Source organism: Natrix helvetica (genome assembly GCF_964273705.1).
Source record: "Natrix helvetica genome assembly, chromosome: 8".
Classification (NCBI taxonomy): Eukaryota; Metazoa; Chordata; class Lepidosauria; order Squamata; family Natricidae; genus Natrix; species Natrix helvetica.
In genome coordinates, this window is record NC_138559.1 from 27943482 (window position 1) to 27955151 (window position 11670).

The 11670-nt window shown below is 50.2% G+C and overlaps 1 protein-coding gene across 16 annotated transcripts in view; it reads right to left on the bottom strand.

Moving 5' to 3' along the window:
- SIK3 (SIK family kinase 3) overlaps positions 1-8730 on the bottom strand; it is a 42678-nt gene extending 33948 nt beyond the window's left edge. For 5 of the 16 annotated variants that reach the window (XR_014176091.1, XR_014176092.1, XR_014176093.1 and 2 more), the window contains exon 1: positions 8437-8730. Coding sequence is in view for 10 of the 16 variants with exons in the window: in XM_081961436.1 (XP_081817562.1) it covers positions 8437-8631 (195 nt within the window). In the remaining 6 variants the exon portion in view is untranslated. The remainder of the gene's footprint in view (positions 1-8436) is intronic. The other 11 variants (XM_081961439.1, XM_081961433.1, XM_081961435.1 and 8 more) reach the window with 5 other exon arrangements.
- Positions 8731-11670: the final 2940 nt, after the last annotated feature.

Sequence of the window (11670 nt, forward strand, 5' to 3'; positions counted from 1 at the left end):
GTCCTTGCCCTCTCTCCTGACGAAGAGCCCATTTCAACAAGCTTCAAAGAAGCCGTAGGAGGCAGGACAGGGTCCTCAGGCAGAGGACAAGGCAAAAAGGTTGGAAGCTTCTCCAAAACACGTTGCTACCATAGAAGCCCAACCACAGATGCTCCTGCCACCAGGAGGGAAAAAGCGAGGAAACCGCTGCTCAGGCGCGGACATAAAAGGGGAATCTAGAGGAAACGGGAGACGGGTGGGATCACTAAGGAAATACGGTGTCTGCAGAAATAAAAGCTGAAGCACCAACAGAGCAAAGGCCTGCAAGGGAAATGAACTTTAACGAAAAAGGGGGGGGGCAATAGTACCACCCGGGGGGGGGGGGAGAAAGGAAGGGATGGGCCTTCTGTCCGGAGGAGACGGTCAGACAGCAACAGGTGACCAAGGAAGGGCGAAGCGCCTCAATTCCTGCTTTCCGTTGGATTTCTCCCCAAAGGTCAAGTGGGCCAGAACAAAGCAAAACGCCCCAAGCGCCAACATGGGTCAAAGAACTCCTGGGCAGCCCAAACGAACTTAAGCACCGCAGCGTTCACATCCACCCCACTGAAGTGCCTTGACCTGCGTGTGGACATCAGCCCCTTCCCCTCCTCCTTGGAGACCCCTGGGAGACGAGGCCGCTGCCTGCCCAGGGAGCTGAAGAGTGGGAAAGGGGGCCCAGGGCCACGAAGGGCTGCTTGATGCAGGAATTGGACAATCCTCTGAAGCCACCGGTTGGAGAATATTTTTAATTGACCCCGCTGCTCAGCACAAACCAGCATGTGTTCATTAAAAAAGCACAAGACACGCCAAACAAGCTGGTCTGCTTTTTAGAGGGAGTAACCTGTTAGTTGACCAAAAGAATGTTGGGGATATAATCAGAAGTTCAGCAAAGCATCTGAAGAGCTTTGAGATCCTAAGAAAGAGAACACCACAACGTGGGCTGGTCTCTGCTGTCACTGGGCGGATACAGGACTGGTTGAACAATCCTATCACACACATACTCACACACACAGTTCTGGGTCAAGTGGAAAATGGTATGGAGAGGCATACCATAGAGTTCTGTTCTAGGTCTTTCTTTCTACAATATTAGAAAATAGGATTATTAAATTTATGGTGGACATAGAGATGAGGGACAGCAAACTTATTAGAGGCCAATCAAGTCCCAGGGCCTTCCTGGGCCCCACAGCGAGAAGATGCCAAAAGGAGGAGACAAAAGTGAAGCCCTTCCTTTGGGTGGGAAACGGAAGCCTAAGGAGGGCGGAAGGGGACAGACGAGAGTGGCAAGCGATACGTTTCAGATTATCTGCGTCTTGGGGAGTCAACCTATGACGACCATGATGACATAAATAAAAGATGAAGATGCAGCTGCAAACATGGCAAATGCAGTCATAGGCTGCATCCAAGAAATGCAACCAGTCTTCTGCATTTATCCCAATGCCCTCGATTTCCATCTGCTGCTGAAAAAGACTTCAAGAAGCTGGAGAAAGTCGTGGGGGTGGGGGGCAGTTTGGAGACATGAGGTATGTTTAGCCCAAAGAAGAGAAGGCTGAGGGAGATTCTGAAGGGCTGTCCTAGACACAAGGGGCTCCTCCGTCTCTTCAGTGCCATCCCAGAAGACAAGGCAAGAACCTGGCTTTAAATAATAGGGAAGCCTGGCTATCGGAGAGATCTTCCTAGCCGCAGGAGCCTCTTCCTAGTGGCGGTGGAGGAGCCTCCTATCCTGGAGTTGGTTTTTTCCCTTTGAGGAAGACGTTTCCCTTCTCACCCAAGAAGCTTCTTCAATCGGAACTGAAGACGCTTCTTGGATGAGGAGCGAAATGTCTTTCTCAAGGGAAAGAGAGAGAGAGAGAGAGAGAACATCTTTGAGACAACCATAATCTGGATGACTCTCCACAGATATTCTCCTAGCCTGGCATGTTTAAACAGATGTTGGATGGGCATTTTCAAGGCCCTGGGGCAAGGAGTAGAGCTAGATTTCCCCCATAGCTTCTTCCATCCGTTATATTCGAAGACTTATCTATTTGGTGCCCCTAGACTAAAATTCCCTCTTTGCCATCAGTCACGGTGGCTACATACATTTTTTTCCTATGGGAACTAAAGTCTTTCTCCCCGCAGAACTCTTCCCATTCCGAATCCTCCACCTCCCAGAGCATAAAGGGCTTCGTCTCGTGCAGGAGATTCTGGCTGCGAAAGCAATTTCAAAATTATGCCAGTCTCCCATCCTGCCCCCCCCCTCCAACTTACCCTGTTTGATTTTTCCTCTCCTCCCGAGTCACAGGTACCCTCGTTGCCATGGTGAAAGCTGGGAGGCATTTGTTTTGCAGTCCATGCAGTTCCTTGCTTGACTGGCACTTACTGGTTCCAGATGCCTGAGACTCAGTGCTGCTTCAGCAGCTGTCTTCTTTCTGCAGCCTCAGGACCTCCAGATGTATCGGACTACAAATTTCACCCACCAACTAAGCGAAAAAACCTCAGTCCACGGGACTTAAACTCACGTTTGCCCTCATCAAAATCTAAAGCGCTCCAGTTGTCTGGGTGCCACTTTTAAACCGCAGAATGCCAATGCACGGTTATTCCATTGATACAGATTTCACACGTATCTCCAAAATAGCTTCTTCTCCAGTTGCACACACCCAGGTAATCCCCTTCGGTATAAATCAAGCTTCTATTCCCTTTTCAAGCAAATTTACTAATTTCCTCCCATAGACTCCCCTCCCAACAATACTTGGTGAAGCAAAAATCCCCCTGCTGATGAAGCCCGGGGGCGGCCTATGGTCAGCCCACCGATGGATCTCTAGGAATATCAGGTGAAACTACACTCTCTGCTAAATTGGCAAACACTCTCTTCCAAAACAGAAGACAAAGGGTCGTGAAAACAGAGCTCGGCCTTTCTTCTTCCCAATTATGTCCACTGGAGTTTCTTGGGAGAGGAGATGCATTTATCTGCTTTTAAATAGAAGCTTTAGTTCCCACGGACATCCATACTCTCAAAAACCTCTACAGCCAGTTGCAAATCAATAATCAGCAGACAAATAAGTGAATGGGGGCAGAGGAGGAAAAGTGCAACTTCTTTCCCAGTTATGCAGTCAAAGCATAAGAGCACCTGCAAACCCTCTCAGTCTTTGACCAGCCAATTCCTAAAGAGCAGCCGTGGGGGCTGGGAGTGGGGGGGGGAGCACCTTGTCTGCTTTCAAAGAGCAAGATGGAAGACCTTCATCCACAAAGGCATTTGGCCGCACTCCGGGTGAAAAGGAAAGGGCAATAACCTGTTGACCAAAACCTGACTAGTCCCAAAGAAGGGAGAGGACTTACGCGCAACGTCCCGCTTAGGCCACACAGCTGAGATCTCAAAAGCGTACTTCTCCTGCTATGCTGCAATAGCTTAGACTGAGAATCAACATGTAGAATATCTAAACAGCCTTGATGGACCAAATCACCCAGGGGTATAAAGTATAAGGTATAAAGGCTTAGCAGGGAGGGACCCGATTAGGGCTTGGACGGAGATTGCTGGGAAATCCCAGGACTGGAGCCTAGACGGGGCGGAGGGGGGGGGGATATCATGGCCAAAGGCAAATGGCAAGTCAATTCCCGATTATTCCCAAGAAAACGACATGAACCTGCCACTGAACTCACCAGGAGGCGCGTTCAGCTCAGGGGCTTTAAGGAACTGGAAAACAGCAGGTCTTCCAGGGTGACTGTAATTGCTTTGATTCCAAAAATCTTCACCCAGGATGACATTCTACAGTAGGCATCTTCTCAGCTCCTTCTCTTTCTTCTCCTTTCCTCCCCTTCTGTTATTTATCCCAAGAGCAATAAAGAGTAACACAAAACAAAACGCTGGCTGAGGTGCCTTTTGGTTTTTACTCAGTCTTGGTGAAAATGACACAGTATCGCTCTTGTTCTGCAGAGGACAGTAACAGCCTCTGATGAGCACAGAGGCTGCAAGAGGCTTGCAGTCTTGGTCGTTATCAGGAAGGCCAAGCAAAAGACCCATCATACTGAGCCTCTTCTCGCCGGGCCAGTGAAAATAACAGGCTCCTCCAGAGAACTTGGAGCAAGCTCGGGGATCAACAACTAAACTACTTCCAGCAGCCTCTCATCAAAGGCACACAACTTTAAGCCACAATTTTCAGGGTCCTCGGGAACAACGTTTGAGCGGTTCCGTCAATTGAATTTCACTGCACATATTGAGCACTTCCAGAGAATGCTTATACCCATAACACCCTTTGAGCTAAAAAAATTATCCAGAGCCCAGATAAAGTAGTTAATAGCCAAAAAGTATTTAACACATCCTTCCATCTCTCAAAAAGCACCCAGGGAATCACTGAGAGAAGACGCAGGCAGCCGCTCTCGGCTCCTTTCCCCATCAGCAGAAGCTTCCTTCTGGACAGAGGCTCCCTTGCAAACCTGCCTTTCCCTGGTGGGGCCTACAAAAGCCCCCCCCCCAACAGACAGGCTGTCCTTTCAGCAAAGTAGCCACAAAATACATAAAATTATCCCCCCCCCCAAAAAAAACCAAAACCAAAACAAAACCCCAATATTTTATTTTTACTTCCACTACTGGCAGGTGCGAAGCCACAAAGGGAAGCTCCTGAAGGGCAAGCTCTAGCAAGGCAGCCCTTCCCACTTCAGTCACCAGGCCTGGAACTGAAGGTTACATCTTTCTCTTGCTCATCTCAAGGATGTGGAAACAGGCTCTCCTTCCCCAAACGACTGGGAGGGAGGCAAGAGGGACATCAGGCAAGACTCACTGGGCCTTTCGGAGAACACAGGCAAAAACCAGCTCCAGCCCAGAGCATTCCCAGCCCTTCATTCTCTCCCACTGAACAATGCAAGGGTAACGGGGGCAGGGGCGTTCTGCTCGCCCCACCATCACAGGACCCTTGGAAGCTGCACTGCGGACTGTGAGCCATGGCACATAGTGATGGACATGGGCATCAGCCGGGCACTCTTGTTGCATGTGAGATTCCAAAGAAAAACGTAAGAGCATCGGCCAACAAAAGGGTTGGCGTTCAAGGGCCTGCAGGATATTGGTATGGTGGGTGAGTCTCTGCATCCCATGCCCTTTCCTTTGCCCTGGGAGGAGGAGGAGGAGGAGGGCGGCTTTAGATCCTCACTCTCTGGCTCTTGAATGCCAACCTTTTTGACAGTTGATGCCAATTGCTGTATTTGACTCATAAAAGAATCATCAGTTTTGATAAGCAACCTTTGGATTCTCACATGATTTTCTTCATCACAAAACTCTTAAAGTAAAACCTAATTCCAAATTCATTATTATTCCAGTCCTCCTCCTTTTTGTGCTGCTTTTGAAACTTGAAGAATGAGAATAGGGCACATCTTTTTATTAACCTCTGTTGATACTGTGGAAGTTCTTTCTTCTGAAGAACAGAATAAAAATATTTCATAAAAGCTCAGAAACAGGAGGATTACACACAGGAATGGGCAAAATGGATTGATTATATACAGAATAAATACCAGACTAGGAGTTATTATGTAGCCTTTAGGTAAGAATGTTTAGACTGACAGATGATCAGAGTAAATAGTATATGGGATGTTTGGAATTGTTAGAGTGGTATACAGCGGAAGTCAGGGGGGTGGGTTTGTGTGGGAGGTGGGGGAGGGTTAGGGTGGAGGGTGGGGTAATATATATGTATGAATAAATTAGAAGATGGGATTAATGAAACATTGTTATGCTAGGAGAAATTTATATTAAGAGTTATAGATGTTAAATTAGCTTAGAAAATGGGATCAATGTGTTATTATTAATCTAAGAGAAATTTATATTGTGTTTGTTGGGAGGAGAGGGGTTACGAGTAATCTATTTTAAGATGGGGGGAGAGGAGGGGGCAAAGTATTTGGTATAATATTTGAAAGTGAATTTTTGTGGGGGGGTTGGGGGGGTATAGCATTTGTATGAGATTTATATTGTATGGCGGGGGGGTGAAAAGGGGGAAAAATTGTATAAACAATAAAAAATTAAGAATGGACGCTAAAAGTAATAAATCTAGCAGAGATGGCCAAAATTACAGCATATTTGAAGGACCATTCGGATGAGAAATATAAGTTGGAATGGAGAAGATGGATTGACTATATTCAAAATAAGTATCGGACTAGGAAATTTCAATTAGCTTATGAGTGAAGGCACAAATAATGTTACACTTTACCTAAAGTTAGCATAACAAGAGGGGAATTAAGGCACAAGAGGAGGTAGGATGTCGAATTCAGTTAGCTTATGTTAGCGTATGATTGTTAAATGTTTATACCCTGCATTTTGCTGTGAGGTTGGGGGGAGGGAGGGTCAGAGGGTGGGAAAGGGAAGGGGTAATATTTGTAAAATTTGTCAAAACCTTTAATAAAAATAAAGAGAGTTGTAGTTGTGTCCCCCCCCCAAAAAAAAAATATTTCATATAATACACATTCAAATAAACTTCTACAACTTTCAAACTACTGAAAAAAACCTTTATTATAAAATTGAAGGGCATTTTTCAAAGAATGTCCCAGGGTCCCAGTTTTTTCAAAAAATGCCGCATAAACCTCTCTGTCTGCCTAAGGCAGGTAAGCCCGTCTCCAGGCAGGATTCCTGTCAGAGTGGTTAGCCTTTGGGAGGGGTGCGCCCCATAATGACCTTATTCCTACTCCAAATCTAACCCCTGATTGAACCATTCAAACTCTCAGGTGGAATATATAAACCATGGTGCATTTGTTTCTACATCTGTTTGAGGCCAGTTGGCGCTCTCTGAATCACTGCAAGGACCATCTCCAGTAAAGACCACCAAACACAGAAGATAGAGAAATCCTGCATAAACAACCTTTTGCTCATCACGGTCTCCTTCGGAAATGTAGCTGAGCTTCAATGGAGAGGAAAAAAGAGATTTCATCTGCAGAAATGCACATTTTTCAGACTGATCAGAGGCTCGGCTTTTAATGAGCAATGTTCCCTCTCCACTCACGAGTCGAACTTAATCAGGTTCAGGATGCATTTCAGATGCCAGTCAATGTCTCTGATCCCACAAACCACTATATTTCTGTGCAAGGATCCTAAACACAGGAAAAAGTATTTTTTTTTCTGATGCAAGTAACTGGTTTAAAATACTGTAAGAGTGTTCAGCCAATAAGCTTCTCTAATCTAGATACTGTTTCAATTCACAAAAGAATCATTATCAGGTAAGCTTCCAAGAATGTTGCTGCCACAAAATAGTGGTCTTATGACTAAAATACAAGGGCAAATAAAAAAGTAGATCAGAAATGTCCAGAAGGCAGACACAGCCAAGCCAACATCCTGCAAGGGGTCCCCCATAACCCTGCCTAGGCTGGGAGAAGAGCCAAGTCTTCCAGGGCTTTCTAAGGGTCATCGGGGTGGGAGCCATCCGGACCTCTGGAGGATGCTGCAACAGAGAAGGCAAGCAGGCTTCCTGGTCCCCTACAAGGGACACTATTTAAGAGGCTGCCTCTGCCTGATCTCACTGCCCCAGCAGAAACCACGGGAGGTCGGCTGCCCCTCCAGCATCAGGCTTGCAAGAAGGCCCTTGCCTGCTCTCTACCCTGAAGAAAGCCTCCGCACAGAGGTTACCCGGTGGCTCTGCCGGATCATCCCAAGACACCCTCCCCCCGGGGGGTTCCTGCAGATTGGGCAGCCGTTGGGGGGGGGGGGGGCAAGGCAGACGGCAGCAGCGCCAGCTAAGGCAGCCCAGGCGCCCCCCTGACAGCCATGGGCCTCTGGACCAGACTCACGCGGGACAGCCCGACCCCGGGATCCCATGAAGGCAAAGCGGTCTCTGCCTCGGAAACAGCGGCTCCTGCGCCCGCCAGCCCCGCAGAGCAGCAGCTTAGGCCAGGTTAAGCTTCCCGACCCGGCCCGACGCGAGGGAGGACTCCGGGGATGCCGACGCTGATCCCGCAGAGCTCAAGTCCTCCGGTTTCTCCAAGCGATTCGTCCCGGCCCTCCGCCCTCAACCCTGGGCGCCCGGCTCAGCTGCCAGCCCCGAGGCGCCCCGGGAGCCCCTTCCACCAGAGCCCGGCTCCCCACGGCAGGAAGGCCCCGGGAGGCAGGCAGGCAGGCAGGGGGAGAGAGGGCGCTTCTTCGGGCAGGGCAGAGGCCTCCAGTCTCCCCCTCAGAAGCCCCCTCCTCCCGCGGAGGAAGGTCAAAGCAAAGGAAGGCCCCCACTCCCCTCTCTCCCTCCCTCCCCGGCGCTTCGGAGCAGGCGCCTCCCGGGCGCCTCCGAGGGGCCCAACAGAGCCGCCTGGAGACCGGGGCGCCCCTCAGTCGAGGCTTCGGGGGGGGGCGGAGGGAGCGAATCCCCGGGCCGAGGCGGAGGAGCCGCAGCGCCCGCCCTCCCGTCCTCCCGAGGCGGCCTGCCCGGGGCTTCTCCGCGGGCGCCACCGGGAAGGCCTGGGACTGGCGTAGCGCGGCCGGCTCACCTTGGCGCGGGTGACGAGGTGCGTGGCCAGTTTGACGACGGCGAAGTTGCCCTTGCCGATGGTGCGCTCGATCTCGTAGTAGCCGATGCGCGCGGGGCCCGGAGGGCGGCCCGCGGTGGGCGGCGGGGCCAGGCGGGGGCCCGGGGCCGCGAGCGGGGCCCCCCCGGCGCCGCCGGACACCGCAGCCGCCGCCATCTTACCCTGAAGGAGCCGACCGCGACGACCCTCCCCCCGCGCCGCCGCCGCCGCCGCCGCCTCCTCCTCCTCCGCCTGCCGGAGCTGCGGCACCGCGTGAGCTCATCCGCACAGGGGCGGGGTCGCCGCCGCCGCCATAGCAACCGGCGGGGGAGGAGCGCGCCCGGCAGCGGCGGCCGTGACGCGGGAGGACGTCAGCGCCGCCAGGAGCTCCCGATTGGCTCGCGGAGGAGCGCTACGGCGCGCGGGAGGCACAAGTCGCCTCGGCGTCCCTCGCGGTGGCGCTTCGCCCTCGGGGCTCCGGGAGAGCGCCGCCCGCGCGGGGCCTGAGAGGAAGCAGCACCGACCTGGCTATGCTGGCGGGCCGAAGGTCCCCGGAAAGCTTTTCCCCCAGCCCGCTTGCGCCCTTCAACGCGGAGGCCCCAGGCCTCCCCGGCCGGTCAAGCTGAGGTCGGCGCCGGGCACGGAGCGGCACGACGGAGCCTCGCCCCGGCCGAGGGAGGGAGGCTTCCGCCACTCGCCTTTCCGCGCCGGCCAGTGGCAGGACAGACGGCCGCAAAGCCGCGAGGAAGCCGGGCAGCCTCCAGCAGCCGCTCTCGAGCGATGGGTTAGAGCAGCACCGGGGAAGACCCCGAGCGAGGAGGAAGGCGCAGCTTCCTTCCTTCCTTCCTTCCTTCCTTCCTTCCAGAGATGGAGCCGCTGGCGGAAAAATGCAGCCAAGGCCTAAAGAGGCCTTTTCCCAGCCCAATAAAGATCCTGACAGCTCCTGAACGGAGCCCTCCATAATGTGAGCTGGAAGGGAAGTTGGGAGAGGGTGAAACCACAGCAAAGGACAAGATTATAAGATAAATAAAAGCTCCGGTCGGCAGTTTATAAAGTTAAAAGTAAGATAGAATTAAGAGAATCCTCATTAGATTCTCCTGCGGAAGGTTGCAGATAGTTGGAACCAGCTCCGTGTACTTGTTGTTCTTGTGTGGCAAAAGTAGGGAAAAAAGCCCTTGTATTAGCAGAGTCCTTAGTCTACAATGCATACAGACTAGATGAATGTGGATGAATTCTTCACAAGGCCCAACCACAAATAACTTCCTGGTCTTCCATAAATGGGGGTTTTCTGAGTGCCTCTAAAGAACCATTTGCTCTCAGTCTTTAAAAAGCTTGAACAAAGTCGGGATTCTGGGTTGTGGTGCTGGACACTCCAGGCCAGACTCTGTAACAGCCTGTGCAGGGCGAGGCTCAGAAGGCCCAAGGCCGCCCTGGGTTGAAGCTGGAAACTGAAATTGAGAAGCAACTTCCAGTCTGGGATTCCTTAGCAAGGGCTGGGAAGAACTACTTTGTGCCCGCTGGAGTTCTTGACTAAAACCCTCCCAGGATCTTGCCAGTGGCCACACAAAGAGTTAAGACCACCTGAAATATTTACCTGGTAAGCCCAGTTTACCCATCCCAGGTTCTGAGCAACATCATGAAGGATACGGCTGTCAATGGAAACTAGTTGCGGTACGGTATTCCAGTCTACCAGTTTCTTTAAAATACACTCCCTAAAATTGAGGAAGTTGGCCTCTTTGCTAGCTGTTTAAAAGACCTTAAATATACATTATAAACAGACTCTGATTTATCATAATTGTTGATGTTAATTTTTCTCCTTGTATACTTTAAATTATGTTTTCCTCGTAATCACTGAGGCACTTCAGTAGTTGGTGGTTTATTAAGTAGTGATGTTTCAACCAACAGGAAAAGCAAAATAAGTCTTAGTGTGAATTGCTAGCACAGCCAAATGATAATTGCTGTTGCTTCATGTTCTTGGGAACTGGCCCCAGGCGCCTATTTGGCCACAGAAGGTTGGATAGACCGGCTTTTTGTCTGCTGAAGCAGAGCTTATGTTCCTATGGCATTCTACAAGCAACAGGTGCGGGGAAAGAGTTCCATATTTGAGTTCATTAGAAGAGTAGCTGCACTGAGACGAGACATTCCATACGCCCTGTTGTTGTAAGGCCCCATCCCTAGCTGGATCCTGTTCAAGGAAGATGAGCAGCCATCCAGTCTGTGGACAGTTTGCCTGTAATGCTGCATTTAACCACTATGCCACTAGGGCTGTTGATACTCTGCCCCTTGTATGTGTGCTTGAGATGAGAGTTGATCTGGTCTGATGGAGGCAGAATTTAAAGATAATGTTGATTCACAAAATATACACATTTCTCTTTTTCTGTCCTTTTTTTTACCAATCTTCAAAAGCAAGAGGAGGATAACTTCATATTTTATATTTCTCCTCTTTGCTATTCTGTTTCTTCTACTAATAGCAGCTACCAAATGACCTTGATCCAGCCGTGGAAAAAACTATTCTAGCTGCTCCCAGATTTTGAGAGCTAAATACATGCTAATGACTGTTCTAATCTGTCACCAATGTTGACCACTCATGATTTAATTTGGCACAATTAGTCCAGATGTTTATAGATGTGGACCATGCAGGGAATGGCAAAAGGAGAAGCTGCAGGAGATGCACTCCCAGCGTTAAAGGGCTTGACTCTGCAGTTGGCCGATGGGCTCTGCTCCATGTAGGTCTGTGCCCTGCATTTTTTACCCAGGCTGTTCCCTGCCAACTGTTGCCTAGGGAAACAGCTGAATTAGTCTCCAGCAGTCCAGTGGTTGCCAGTGGCAACACTGGAGCATCATCTCCCCTGAAAGCAAAGAACAGGTATGTGATTACCTGATGAAAAGAGAATCAAAGGGTAATCCTTGCATGGAGGGGAGGAAGGAACTGCCTCCTACTTAGATGGCTAACTTGACCTTTTATGGATTTCAAGTGAAAAAGTATATTCCATGCCACTGCTTTATTTGGCTATTTCCATTCCACCACCATCTTCCTTTATTCAGTCATCTGCACCTTGTTTAGTTCTGTGACCTCAAAAATGCCCAGCAAGGAATTGTTGTTGAAGACCAAATGGCCTCATCCTCTCTGGCTGAAACGTAATAGAAAAGCTAGATAAGAGATTTTATCTGGAGGAAGGCATGAGAACAACTGATGTTCTGTGCTAATAAGGGGGT